The sequence below is a fragment of the Mixophyes fleayi genome, chromosome 1 (assembly GCF_038048845.1).
Source record: "Mixophyes fleayi isolate aMixFle1 chromosome 1, aMixFle1.hap1, whole genome shotgun sequence".
Lineage (NCBI taxonomy): Eukaryota > Metazoa > Chordata > Amphibia > Anura > Limnodynastidae > Mixophyes > Mixophyes fleayi.
The window spans coordinates 359,271,362-359,286,588 of NC_134402.1; the positions used below are offsets into that span (position 1 = coordinate 359,271,362).

A 15,227-nucleotide genomic window follows, 5' to 3' on the forward strand; every position below is an offset into this window, starting at 1 on the left:
AAAGGGTACAATGGCTGGTCAGTGTAGTATGGACTGTCACAGGAAAATGGAACCCTCTTGGTGTCAGAGTCTACACGGTGTACAGTTCTGACACTGCTTATGGAATAAACAACTGTAAATAAACCTTATTAGATCATACAGAAGACATTACATTATCTCCAGGAGTGGGCACTGTTTGCATACTTGATAGTCCATTGCTGCATGTCAAATAGTTTATTCATTTATAAGGTTGATATACATACAAACTGTTTTTGAGACTGAATGTATGTTTGTTGAGCGCTAAGAAAAAAGTATACTGGAAATGTATATACTACATTACATCACAGTGATTACTTTAATCTCAGTCCGAAGGCTCGGAAGGGCCGTCTGTTGGCCATTGCTGTGCTAGCACATGTGATATACAAATGTGCCCAGTTTGTGAATGGTATGTACTGGTCTATATAAATAAACCACATGGTATGTACTGGTCTATATAAATAAACCACATGGTATGTACTGGCCTATATAAATGTTCTGAGTTATTGTAGTTTTATTTCACATCTGTTTCTGCAATATTGGTTATGTAAGGCTTGTTCACCTTTCCTGTAATTTAACCTACAATTCCCTTCAAGGCAAAAGTAGGATTTACATAGGGGAAATCCTTTGATCTTCCCCACAATACTTACATTTGCTACATATATAAACATATGCGTAAATATTCTACAAAATCTATATTTTCTGCCCTGCACAGAGTAATCCAGTGCAGAGCTTTACTCTATGTTTGAAAACATTCCATATTGCACAAAAAAACATTATGTTGCAACCACACAAGTGTTTTAGTGCATTCTATTAATAAAAGGATGCATATACAGAAGCATGTTATTAACGGAAATGTTTCAGTTTTTATTTCAGTGTTTTTATTCTGCATTGCATCTCATGTTCTTGTGTGTTCTAGAACACAATCAAAATGGGAATTGAAAAAGCAGTAAAAAATGTTTAATAGTAGGCCCTGTTTATGTTATACTAGTGGTTTCCAAATGACACAGCTCCCTGGGGTGCCGCTGTGATCTCACAGGGGTGCCAATATTATGGCCAGCGGTGAGCAGGGTAAACAAGGCGGGTGGGGCGCCAGGCGTTCCCCTCTGCTTGCCATCCCCTACTTGTCTGTCGGCCGGCCCAAAAAAATACTTACATGGCACCCTCCTCTGTGCTCTGTTTGCACTGAAAGTTGGGCGTCATCATGCCCGACATTTTCAGTGAAGAGTGGCAGAGTGAGGAGCCAGAAGAAAAGAAGACCGAAGAGAAAACAGAAGAAAAAAGGGAAAGTAAAGGGTAAGAAAATGAATGAAGGATGTAAGGGACAGTATAAACCAAGGTAAACTGATAAAGGGGCACATGTGATATCGTGAAGGGGCACAGTGTTAATATGAAGGGACTAAAGTGACAATAAAGGGGCACAGTGTTACTATGAAGGGGCACAGTGTGATGATGGAGGGACAAAAATGACAATGAAGGGGCACAGTGTGATGATTGAGGGACAAAAGTGACAAGGGGCACATCCTTGGATTTATATGTATTATTTTTGTAAACAACTTAAGTATTTCTGTCCTGACCTAAACACTTATTATATTATTTTGACCCAACTGCTTAAAAAAACAGGACAGCTCAGTAATTATGGAGATCCTATGGGTCCCTCGAACTGAGAAAAGTTTGGGAACCACTGTGTTATACTATTATATCTTATTTCAATGTTGGGGAAGGGCTGTTTCTGCATTGTTATAAGAGCCCAGCAGAATCTACTCAACTTTTCCTATTTAGACAGATCAAGCGAATAATTAAACCTAAGCTACTTTACTGAGAAATAGGTTATATATAGTTATAATCACAGTGGCACAATAAGATGAAATACTGTATTGCTTGCTCTGGTACCGAGGAGGTTAACTTGTGACCATCTAGATTAACGTTCATATTGTGCACACAAATTTCTTCAAATCCACATCAAAGAGAAAATTATTTACAGCACATCTAGGTAAGGAAAAGCGATCAAATTATCAAAGAACATCTGCTTTGGTGTAATAAGATTAAGTGTTCTCCCACTGTTGTGTAATGTGAAAAGGAAATGTGTTGCTGTGTGTTAGTAAGACTGGCAAACCACACCAACAGCTGTGACATTTGGCAGCCTGCAGTACTGGATGGAGCCAAAAGGGGTGCAGAGGATGTTCCAAACTCGTAAAAAAGGATGGCACCACACCAATTAAAATAACCACCAGCAAATGTACATTAAATGAAGTCAAGACATTGTTTTAATTTAATCTACTGCTTTCGTCCTCCCAGAGCAGCAGCTGTGCTTGTGTGTTAAAAGTATACTAGAGCACTGTGTTTAGATCGCCCGCACTGTTCCATTTCACTGACTCTTTAGGAATTGATCAGTTCTGTATCAATCATGCTCAGAGGATCAACCACAAGCATTTTACTTGGCATGTCTGTAGTTACAGTACTGGACTATACTTCCAATAATACCTCACAATACACACCAGGGAGTGACATGAGCACTAAACCTATGAGCTACATTAGATGATGTATAGTCCCCTGAGATTGCACTGTATCTATCTATCTATATACTGCAGTGCGGATATGGCTGTGCTAATGCTCCCAGTTGCACGTATTGCAATACTGCCTTAATGATGTCTTAGTAATGCGTTAGTAGAATGCTTTGCTTTCTGACCACTGCAGAGGGGCTCTCTTTAATGGGGGGAATTGTAAAAGTAATAGTAAACAACTACAAATACAATGTTTCTAATCTCAACATATCAAAATATTTAATTTTTCAATCAAAAGTAGAAAAACTTCCCCCCTCTCAAATTCCAACATCTGAAAAAACAAAACAAAAAACACTTTAAATTGGGGGGAGGAGGTAATAATACTCACAACTAACACAAATTAAACTTTGCAGAAACAAAAGATGTATGAATATTTTTAAATATCTTAAAGAAAATGACTCAAATGATTTTGGTTTCTAAATTGCAGTGGCTGTCCGAAGGTGGTTGATAAAATCCATAAAGAACAAAATGTACACACCATTAACATTGTTACTGGAGGATATTATATGTATAATAATATATATAAGGTTTCAAAGTCAGTCATGTCATTATTGGACATGTTGGAAAATGAGGATGGAGGATAACAGTTATCAGCCTCTGTGTAGTCACCTAACTGCACTAAAATTTCCCCAGTCTACGTCACATGTGATCCTGATGCACAGTCAAAGCAAAGAATGGTAGGGTATCATCCAATTTAGTTAATGACTGCCACTCGCAGTTCATGTGGCCTCAATAAGTGTGCCAATTGTATATACTTCCATGTTATGAGTTTTAGTGTACTGCTGATTGAGAACTGTTTCTGTGCTGAAATAACATTATGCTGCAGTAACAATTTAATAGTTAAATCCTGCCCTCTATAGTAGCTTTAAGTACACAGCCTAACAATACTCTTTGTATAGAGTAACATGCCAATCCGAACCCCACCAATGCTCCGTACAGCCTCTACATGTACATGGCTGATAATGCTATTATCCTGATATAGAAACAGCTGACTATAATCTAAAAAAATTTCATCATCCAGTGTGTTAAAGCACAGCAGAAAATCTTATTCATGCCATGTATAACTGTGCTGAGGGGACAATCTATCAAACATTATTAGGTCTAATGTAAATCCAGCTGACCCTTGGTCTGGCTTCTTCTGATGGTAAGACAGACTGAATCATTCGCCATGTCAGAATTCCATTCAGATAAAAACAGCTGCCAGGTTCCTGAACACAGAGACTGGGAGACATGCCAGAACCACCTCACGGTGTGATCTTATAGGATTCCCCACTTCAAAACCTAATCAACCCAGGGATTGTTTTTGGAAGGAAGTACTGTCCACTTATCTCTTCGTTAACATTTTAACACTTGAAACTGAGTGTGAGATTATCATCAAGAGAATTTATTCAACTGTTATTATCTGGGAAACTACACAGATAAATGGTTTTGGATTGGTTTAGCAAAAAAAAAATCACTAAATCATCAAAATAAAATATGGCCTGCTGGGAGTTGTAGTACAATGGCAGGTGCTGAGCCACGTTTCCTAGTATGTTTATATTACATTATTCCACCTTGTTAGCATGGTCTGAAAAATGTGGATTGTAAAGAGGATCCAAAAACATGATTGAGAGAGATGAAGTATTCATTTTTGCAAATGATGGCACATCTGTAATTGCTAATAGATAGGTTTAGCTAGTAAGTAAGTCGGCTTTACAACCTGCATCAATATACCAATGCATCGTGTAGCCTGTATAAGGATTTCTCAACATGAAAAACAAGATTTGGGCGATGTTGTGGCAAAGCAATGTAAATAAAACAGTCTTCCAAACTACAGGTATGGTCTATTATCTTGGGACATTCTACCTAAATTATACTAAATTACATATGAAAATGAATTTGTCTTTCCCCACACTGCCTTGAGTAGTCCCTGTCTACTTATGGGTCATACTTTCCTACTCTCCCAGAATGTCTGGTAGATTCCTCAATTTTGGGTAGTTCTCCCGGACTCCTGGGAGGGCAGCCCATCCTCCCCCTTCCTGCCCACTTCCTAGTGAAGTAGGCGGGGCTGGGGCCTCGGATCGCTTCCTTTGGCCCTGCCACTAAGCACTGGGCCAAGTATTTTTTGTTTTAAAGACTTTCGGGAGGTTTCTGGATAAGAGATCTCGTATTGACGTGTATGAAAATCTACAGTACTGCAAGTTTCTAACAATACTAAGTATATAAATAATTATTTTAATTCTATATCTGTTGATACCAACAGCAATGAAAATAAACAGTTAGTTTCTTAGACTCGCCAGTTTCTGCTTTGCAAAAAATATACGCCTACAATACACAGTGCAGCCTGATAACTTCATCATGCTGTCCAGCTTTTGCCAACACAAATACCAGGTGACCTTTCAATATGGCTGATCCTTACAGTATAATAAAGTAGGTCATTTCACTCATCTACCAGCCTCTCCATGACAAATACAGATTCCATGAGTGAGAAGTGCTGCGTGTTAAACACTTAATGCTGGAGGTAAACACAGAGCTTGTTTCTTGCAGACAAACACAATATAGAACTTACTTAGACGCTGTCTCCTTATCATATTGACACCGCAGGTCAAGCAGCTCCCTCTGTGTTGTCTTCAGTGCTGCACAACAGAAGCATGGCATGAAACTGTCTGCTTTTCCAATTCGGAAAGAGATTAATAACCAGGTCAAACAGCAAAATTCTATTTCAAGAGCCAACGGGATACAAAATGACAGGACATTAATTTTACCTTTTGTCACATCTGTCTCTGATTCTGTGTGTGAATATTAAACAGGACAAAAAGTTTGTTTTTGACCAACAGCCCCAACAGTGAAGCCAATGAGGTTTGTTACAAAACCCAAGGCTCATGTGTAGCAGAGATCGGTAACTATTTGCTGAACTACATGTCCCAAGATTCTCAAGGGCTATCCATGTATCATGGGAGAAGTAGCTTAGGGAAAGGTGAAGGATTGAGATGATTATTGCAAAATACCATGTTATTTCTATTCCCAGCCACAGATGTGGGTGTTATAAATACATTACATAATACAGTGAAATATAGGTCATAAGAAAACATTTAGTGGGGTGAATTAATACTAATTGGAATTTAGCCTATCAATTCACTTGGAACCAGTACTGCTAGAAGGTATACTAGGCCTCAAACATTAGTCAGGAAACTGCCTCAGTGATGTCCCTGGGTCCTGGCAAACTGATAAGCTGCATACACTGGGTACCTCTGCTATGTGAAGGAGACTGGTCAAAACACTGGTACATGCTTATTTGGGTTTCTTAATTAAATGTAAGTATACTTTAGAAGATCAAAACTTTCCACAGCACTGAGTGCCTAAATTAGTAAAGCTCTCCAAACATAGATAATGTAGAGAAACAAAGGAGTTGTCTTCTTGCTGGCTACAGTAATGTATTTTGTGTCAAATCTCAGTATAAGAGCTTATTCCCTAAAATAATATGTATAAATATATCAAGTTCATAAATGTTTTACACTGACCTGAATGAAGAACCTTGATCTTCTCTTCAGCCTCACCAAGTCTGACTGCCAAAGTAATCTGTGCTTCCTGTAACCCTCTGTGGAAATAACAAGCACATCAGTTATCACTGAGACAAGGTAAGTAAATAAAGGAAAGTAGAAAGGCTTCAAGTGACCTTCAACATATTTAAATTACAAATAACAAGTAATTTCAAGACCCTTTTACAAATTCTCCTGGGACAGCATTCTTATAAAAGTTTGCTTACTGCTTAATAATACTTAGTTACTCTTGTTGAATATGTCACCCATGAATATTCAATGTTTCCATGCTGCATACTGATTATTTGACAGTCTGCCTTTTATTTACTAGACCTCATAATATAGAGAACGTTGAAAGATACCAACATAGCAAAGTCATCTAATTCAGAGAGTTTGGTGGAGCCATTGTATAAAGCTGCCATTGCTGGACTGAGATCCCTTACACAATGTAACGAATGCTGCACTGCAGAGGAATATGTCCTAAATTATGAAGACTGGAAGGAGCCTGTCAAGGGCGTGGTCACAATATAATGAATGAACGTACAGGTATGCAGAGGAAAGAGACAACTCATTAATGTGTTTGTCAATTAACTAGGGCCACACCAGTAAGCCTTCAATTGGCAATGTCTTTAGTCAAATATTGACGTACTTTCAGATATAACAGAAGGTACAACTGAACTATGGCAGCTTATTAATATATAAACCAAGCAACTGCAGGGGAAGCCTGTTCTACCATTCAAAAGAAAGCCTATATACATAAGAGTTTGGCCTATCATACACTACATGGTCAAAAATATGCACACACCCGAACATCGCATCCATATGTACTTGTTGAGCCTCATTGCAAAACCATGGGATTTAATACAGAGTTGATTCCCCTGTTGCTGTTATAACTGCCTCCACTCTTCTGAGAAGGTTTTCCACTAGATTTTCGAATATAGCTACAAGGATTCACATCCATTCAGCCACAAGAGTATTAGTGAGGCCGGGCACTGATGTTTGAGCTATAAGGCCCGACTCATACTAGAACAGGGGGCAACCTTTTTTATTAATCAGTGTGCCAGCTAAAATCTAGTCAAGCCCAGATGTGCCAGTTGTGTATATGTATGTATATATTTTTTACATTTAATTACGTCTTATTTTTTGATGCTAATATCATAATACTAGCAGCTCCGTTTCAGCAGTCTTCGGGTGCTTTAGTGAGGCAGCTGCAGAGCTCGGTGTGCCAGACAAAAGTGGTCTGTGTGCTACATCTGGCACGTGTGCCAGGGGTTGCCGACCCCTGTACTAGACGTTTCAATTCAAACCAAAGGTGTTTGATGGGGTTGAGGTCAGGGCTCTGTGCAGACTAGTCAAGTTCTTCCACACTAAACTTGGGAAACCATTTTTTGATGGACCTCGCTTTGTGCACGGAGGCATTGCCATGCTAAAACTGTTGCCACAAAGTTGGAAGCACACAGTTCTCTAGAATGACATTGTATGCTGTAGCATTAAAACGTGCCTTCACTTGGACTAAGAGGTGGTCAAACCATGAAAAAAAACAGCCACACACCATTATTCCTCCTCCATCAAACTTTATAGTTGGCAGTATGCATTTGGGTAGGAAGGGTTCTCCTGGCATCTAGCAAACCCAGATCCGTCCGTCAGATTGCTGGATGGTGAAGCATGATTAATCACTTCAGAGAATACATTTCCACTGTGTACTACACTCCAGTCGATATTTAGCATTGCACATGGTGAGTTGAGGCTTGTGTGCAGCTGCTCAGCCATGGAAAACCAATCCATGGTAACACAATTAGTAGCGATTATGCTCAACAGCGCTGGAGTAATGAGAGATTCCCGACCATGGTCCTATCTGTGTGGAGTCTGTATGTTCTCCCAGTGTTTGCATGTTTAGGTTTCCAATAAATGCTGAATTTGCCTCCCACACTCCAAAAACGTACTGGTAGGTTAACTGCCCGCTGACTAAATTGGGCATTAGTGTGTGTGTCCATGTGAGTGTAGCTCGACTGGGGCAGGGATTGATGTGAATGACAAATATTCTCTGTACAGCGCTAGGTAATTTGGCGCTATATAAACGAAGATAATCCATGAAGTTTCCGACAAACACTTCTCGTGCCGACGATGCATCAAGAAGCCGTTTTGTACCTGATAGTAAGTGGTGCAACAGAAGAAAGTCTTCTCTACAATGGTTGTACCTACGACTGAAGTTCCGATCAGACGGCCGATTCACGCGTACACACTATACATGGTTTACATTATTTTTGCACGATTAACCGTCTGGTCAGCAATTTTTGTCAGTCATAACGTCTGCACAAAAGATTATCACTCCGTACACACTGAAATGATATTTGGCCTCCCTGCAGCAATATGCTAAATAAATTTAAATAAAAGGCTGAACATCACTGGCAAAAACTCCCACAAGCTCAGATTCCAGAAAAGGAAATACGTCCTCGCCATTCATTGTATACCACATCTTTGTGTATAGTGTACATTTGTTCACAACTGCACATTTACCACAGTTTACTTAAATATAATGGCCACAACTGAACAAGAGCAAGCTTGTGGTCTGTGGCTAGTCACTATGGAAAGAACACAGCAAGCACAGACCTGAAGGGAAAGAAAGAGAAGGAATCAGGCCTGTTAGACCAAAGAATGGTTCCAGAGAAGAGACTCTTTTTCTCATATGCTCCTGTTACAGGAGATACGGGACAATAACTCTAATGACTTCAAGAATTTCAGACAGGGTGGATGCTGGTGTACATTTATGCAAGGTGCCTTATCAATAAACATCTATATAAATTGATTCCTACTCGGAAGTTTACTACACATATAGTTTTTAATGGCCATATTATGTACAATCAATACACATAAAATGTATGACTATTATGCCACTGTATTTAAAAAAATAATTACATATAATACTAAATCAAATACATGGACACCTGTCACATCAGGAAATAAATGATACTTTATTGAGAATAAGTATTTTCACATGTCAAGAATGTTATATACACTTGCATACAGGAACACATAAATGTCATATGGAGCATGTAAAACCGGTTTATTATTGCTTCTCCGTTAAAGCCACATTATTCCCATTTGATTGACGTTTTCACATCGCACCACGTGACAACATCATAAATTTAAATATACACGCCCAGAATGGAGTCGCCGTTTGAGGAACTATCGGCAGTTGGTCGTGATTTCGTATACACTACAGGATTGGAACGAGATTTATAATTCTGCTGAACAAGCAAATGAAACGACGATCGGTACTTTGGAATGACTGTTGTTCATCATGCAAGTGTACACACTAATGCGTTATCGGTCAAAACGGACGTTTATTGCTCGACCCAATAGTCAGCTGACAAATTTGTAGCATGTACCCAGGATAACACTGACTTTGCGATTTAGAATACATAAGACACAAAGTGAATATGTATTTGAACTCCGAGAGCTATTCTCTTTTATGTTTACAGGTGGTTGGGACAACTATAATGATAAGCAGGATGAGAATGGACCATTGACCACATATACAATCACTTGGTTCACGTGTCTACAAATAGTGAGATAAATAAGCTGTGGTGTAAGGTGCATGTCACACAAATCTTTTCTTATCTATCTTTATCCATTTATGTGATGTAAATATATACCTTGCCAGCATCTTATTCAATTCAATGACAATTTAAAGGCATGCAAATTATTTTACTAAGCCTTTCAGAAAGGATAGAAATTGATAGCATTTCACATTAGAGGCTGCAAGTATCTAGTAAAACCATCAAGATAACTGTCTGTAATTCCACTAACATTATGTGACAATCTTGGAAAGTTTTCATATAGAAATGACTGACTACCTAGTTCAGTGGTGGGAGACCTGAAATACTTCAGGGGCTCCTATAACCTTCAAAAGGGCCTCACATTGCCCTTAATCTCAGTAAGAAGTTAGATCAATACATTTAATCAAAGAAAGAGACGCCAATCTGTAACAATATATCAGCAGGCAAAACTGACAATAAACCAGTAAAAGATCTGGGGTTGCAGGTGGAGGATTGGAGGATCGCAGCGGCCCTAGAGTGGCCTATTACCCATCACTGACCTACTGGTTCGACACAGAAAAAGCAGTGGTGACCTACAGGTGGCCTCAAAATAGTCACATCAGGCCATTCTAGTGATTCAGAGGTCATAGAGAGCAGTGTATTCATATAGTTTATATAGCAGGTTACTGCAAATGAAAAAATTGATAACGTCTTGTGACCAGCTTGACTTGACAGTCATTGGATAAACTATTGGTTTAGCAGTATGGACACTTCATAACATGATATGATGCGTTTCTGCAAATGTAATGTCATGATGCTCACTACTATGCTAGATACAGCTCTTTAAAACTTGGCAGAAAATTAGAAAATAAAATAAACTGCACTCAAATTTCTAAAACACTTAGATATCCAACTATTTGAAAATAATTCATCCATCACGCATACATAAGAAACATACAACTGGGTCCTTAATATCAAATAGGATCTGTGGTCAAAGTGCCTTCATTGTGGAACAGTCAAATTCCATTCACTTATATCTTACATACCATCACTTCTAAATTTCTACTTCAACCACTGATTACATTCTCACCCCCAAGAAAATTATATAGAAAAACATTATTTACTAGTTAAAGAAAAATGTACCACAGAAAAAGTTCACTTTACAAAGCTCTTTTTTACCTTAAGATTCTGACAGTCCAAGTTCAAAGCTACCCCAATCCCAGCAACGGTGATCTAAGCATGTAGTTCCACAACTCTCACTCTTCTACTGCCTCCCTACTCAAACACATTTTAATGAACTCCTACTCTATTTACTTACCATGTTGCATGTGTCAGTCCCCTAGCTCTCTGCATTAATCATCTCCAGGTATTTAATTTAAGCACTGTTTGCATTTCACTGCTAGCACATACAAACCAGTTATTAGTTGAATAAGTATTAAATAATGATTTATTATATAAGGCGTCAATGAAGATTTGGATACAGAGGATATACTGGTCATATTAATTATTAGTCTGCAAAGTCCAAATGGAAAACATCTAATCCAAAGCATTGTCCTTAATCTCTGTGAACGTATTATTGTGAAAAGGGGTTACCATTAACATGCAGTGTATCAGGGAATACCATTGCCATGAAAAAGTGTTCATGGTCTGCAACAATGTTAAGGTAGGTGGTACGTGTCAAAGTAACATTCACATGAATGCCAGGACCCAAGGTTTCCCAGCAGAACATTGCCCAGAGCATCACACAGCTTCCGCTGACTTGCCTTCTTCCCATAGTGCATCCTGGTGCCATCTCTTCCCCAGGTAAATGACATATGCACCCAGCCTTCCACATGATGTTAAAGAAAACTTAATTTATCAGACCAGGCTACCTTTTTTTATTGCACCATGGTCTGGTTTTGGCGCTCACGTGCCCACTATAGGCACTTTCGGCTGTGGACAGGGGTTAGCATGGGCACTGGCATATATGTGGCTATGCAGAACACCACTCAGCAAGCTCCGATGCACTGTATGTTCTGACACCTTTGTATCATAGCCATCATTAAACCTTTTCAGCAATTTGTGCTATGGTAGTTCTTCTGTGGGATTGAACTGAACAGGCTAGCCTTCACACCAAACACGCATCAATGAGCCTTGGGCGTTCATGACCCTGTCGCCGGTTCACCAGCTGTCCTTCCTTGGACCACTTTTGGTAGGTACTAACCACTGCATATCGGGAACAACCCACAAGACCTGAAGTTTTGGTCAGATCCTTACATGTTTCCTCCTTTCAACACATCAACTTCAAGAACTGACTGTTCACTTACTGTCTAATATATCCAACCCTTTGACAGGTGCCATTGTAACGAGATAATCAATGTTTTTCAGTTCAGTTGTCAGTGGTTCTAATGTTGTGCACTGATTCTGACAGTAATGGTTAGGGTCACTGTCAGTAATGGAGCTGGTCCCTGCAGCCCCGTTACTGACAGTCTACTTCCCTCCCTAATGTCAGATACCCCATTTGCTACAATCCCCTCCTTACTACCATACACCATTCTGCCACAATCCCGCTCCATGCTGCCAGACACACCATCTGCCACACAGGTCCCTGTTGTCAGTCATCCCATACGCCAACACATTTCTTCTCCTTTCTGTCAGATATCCCCTACTGCCATACCTCACCTGCCACCATTCTCCCCTTGCAGACTAAGCTGGTCTCCCTGCACCACTTTAGTAGCTGCACTGGAGACATCAGAAGAGAGCATACCAGAGAGAGAGAAAAAGAAAGATTACAAAAACCTTAATATTTTTTATATATTACTCTTATTATAAATATATTATTGTTTATATTTTAGGATTAAAATAGTATTGCAGAGTATATTATTATTATTATTATTAATTTTTATTTATAGGGCGCCACAAAGTATCCGTAGCGCCGTACAAGGACAAACAATGGCACAGTACAAGGCGAAACAGCACAGTACAAGTAACAGTAAGCACTATAACTCTGGGGGCTCAGGCACAGCATGGAAGAGAGGGAGGGAGGGGAAAAGTGAGTACAGGCAGGTAACTATGGCCCAAGAGGGTGGGCACGGATGACAGGTTGAGAGTCACTGAGGGGAGCAGAGAGAAGCGAGAGGAGACAGAGGGCAGAGGGACTGAGAGGAGGTGAGCTGAGTAGCTGGAGAGCGCAGTTAAAAGTGATGGAAACAGAAGGTAGGAGAGCCCTGCTCAAAGGAGCGAACAATCTAAAGGGAGGGGAAGACAGACAGATACATGGATGAGACGGAGAGACGGGAGGAAGGGGGAGAAGGGAAGAAGGGATGAGAAAGAGAGGTAGCCGACCGGTGGGAGTTTAGGCATGAGATAGTATATAAAATAAAGATTATTATTATTATCATCATTTATTATCATTTATTTGTTGGGCGCCACAAGGTTTCCGCATATTTAGGGGATTTTTTATAAAGCTTTTTTTTTTTTATTTGCCACTTGTAAATCATTTGGTCGGCACTGTAGCGTATCGATACTTCCACTTGAGCAGTCAAGTAGAAGAATCTGTGCAGCGCTGGGGAGTTACAGTGGCGTACAAGTACCGATAGAAAAAAATAAACTTAATGCCATGGACTGATCACACCTCTGTGAGGCTGGTCAAATACTCCTGATAGCTGGGAACACTCCTTTTAGTTGAGCTCCACTGCATCACAGCAGCAGACACACTATTGGACATGGACCCATGCTATTGCATTACCCTAGTGAGGAACACTGTCAACCAGTCTAACTCCTGTTGCCACAGTGCTGACATGGCCACTGTTTTCCAACTATGGGGAAAATTCAACTAGCTGTGAGGTTCAGACACACATCACCTCAATGCGCACATTGCCGCCAATGTGGTACAGAATCTGACGTCTATTAGAATTTCTCCCTATGAATCAGATATGTTTAGAATACATATAATCAAACGATTGTCTGGGAGACTCCCGAGTTCCAGGTAGGAGAGCAGGCAATCCTCCTGCATCCTGTCCACTTCCTAATCAGGTGGGCAAGATGGGAGCCTCTATTGCACGATTCATCACAAATAGCATCATTTTGGCCTCCAAAATGATGCGAGTAGTGACATCCCATTAGTGACATCCCTTCTGCAGATGCACCTCACTATTCCAACTAAAATCTAACTTCTAAATGACGTAGTTAATCAATTAGCCATGGAGTCCACTACTATGAATACCCATGTGAAGTGTGTTTTGCTTTATATCCTATATTACTGGATATAATTCACTATGTCTGTCCAACCTGCCAAAACTATTCATTCATCCTTGGTATGGTACGCTATATAGAGCAGATTTATGTTCTGTCCACTCCTATGTACTTGGGCCATACATGGTTTTTGCAGTGGTATGCTCCTCACAGAATGTCCAGGGACCATTTTGCTGCAAGCTTAAGGTTTATAGATCTTTAGCCCAATACACTTGGTGTATACAAGCAAGTGTAACAATGATACAATGATACAGATCATGAACCAAAATGGCCCTGACAGCTACTCAACAATTCTCAAGGATGTAGATTGGTAGTCCTTAATACCTGGTGCATCACTCCAGCTAATGAACATCTGAGACCCACTGGTAGTATAAAACAATGTGAAATAAAGCTAATGTAGTATAAATTATATATTGTTTTCAAAGGACTCCATTATGTTAATGGGATATCTTTAAGGGTTCTCTTGTTCAAAGGAAGATGTGATATGAAATAACAGTGTAAGTACTGTTCTGTGAGTAAAACAATGGTACTCCTGCTATTCAGAGAGCCATCATAATGAGGTTATTAACTATATAACTAGTCTTTCTTAGCAGCCCCATATTTCAAAATATTATCTTTATGTGGTGTTCCAGAACTAAATGGATTTGCAGAAACTAGGAAATCTGATTCGTAACCTATTTTTGGGGTAGGAGTTACAGAGTACATGAAAACACAGTACTCATACTAGGCCAACTACTGGATACATCATGGCCACATCTTGTTAAGTGGATGCTATTGATCATTAAGGATCTTACATGCCACTTTAGCAGTATGTGGATCACATAACATGTAGCGTTGGCCAATCTATGACTCCCTAGGCGAGATCTGTCCGCAGATAGTACTTTATAACTGCTGGTGAGCGACAGGTTTAATAAATGCTTTCACACCCACACACAATACATTACAAATCTTTACAAAGAGATATAAGTTCATTGTATTCTCCAAGTTCTTGTACTATTTTTAAATAAGCATAAATTTCTATCATTTGTTAATGGAGCTTTTTACTGTTGTCCAATAGTGATCATGGATAAATCTGAGATACCTGTATTTCAAATCATACAAGCTTAAAAGGAAAACAAACCACTATTTGGCATTAATTTATAGTAAATGTTGTACATTACTGAGTTGCATGATATACATGAAATAACGAATGTTTCTACTTAATAAAGTATGTCCATCATGCGCTCTTCCCCTCTGCAGCAGGTTGCCACATTAGGAGGTGTTGATACACTAACTAGGCAAGCAGATGACTGACAGCTGGGCAGACTTGCTTTGCGGAAATGCACAGTGGGGATTGGTTGATTCATTCATTCAGTAAT

The 15,227-nt window shown here is 39.5% G+C and overlaps 1 protein-coding gene across 1 annotated transcript in view; it reads right to left on the reverse strand.

Annotated features, from left to right (window-relative positions):
- The window catches only part of CUX2 (cut like homeobox 2), a 294,270-nt gene that overhangs the window by 35,831 nt on the left and 243,212 nt on the right, over positions 1–15,227 (reverse strand). Inside the window, exons 7-8 of the mRNA XM_075178474.1 lie at positions 6,080–6,156; positions 5,128–5,194 (exon numbers count right to left, since the gene is read on the reverse strand). Of these exons, the coding sequence (XP_075034575.1) occupies positions 5,128–5,194; positions 6,080–6,156 (144 nt within the window). The remainder of the gene's footprint in view (positions 1–5,127; positions 5,195–6,079; positions 6,157–15,227) is intronic.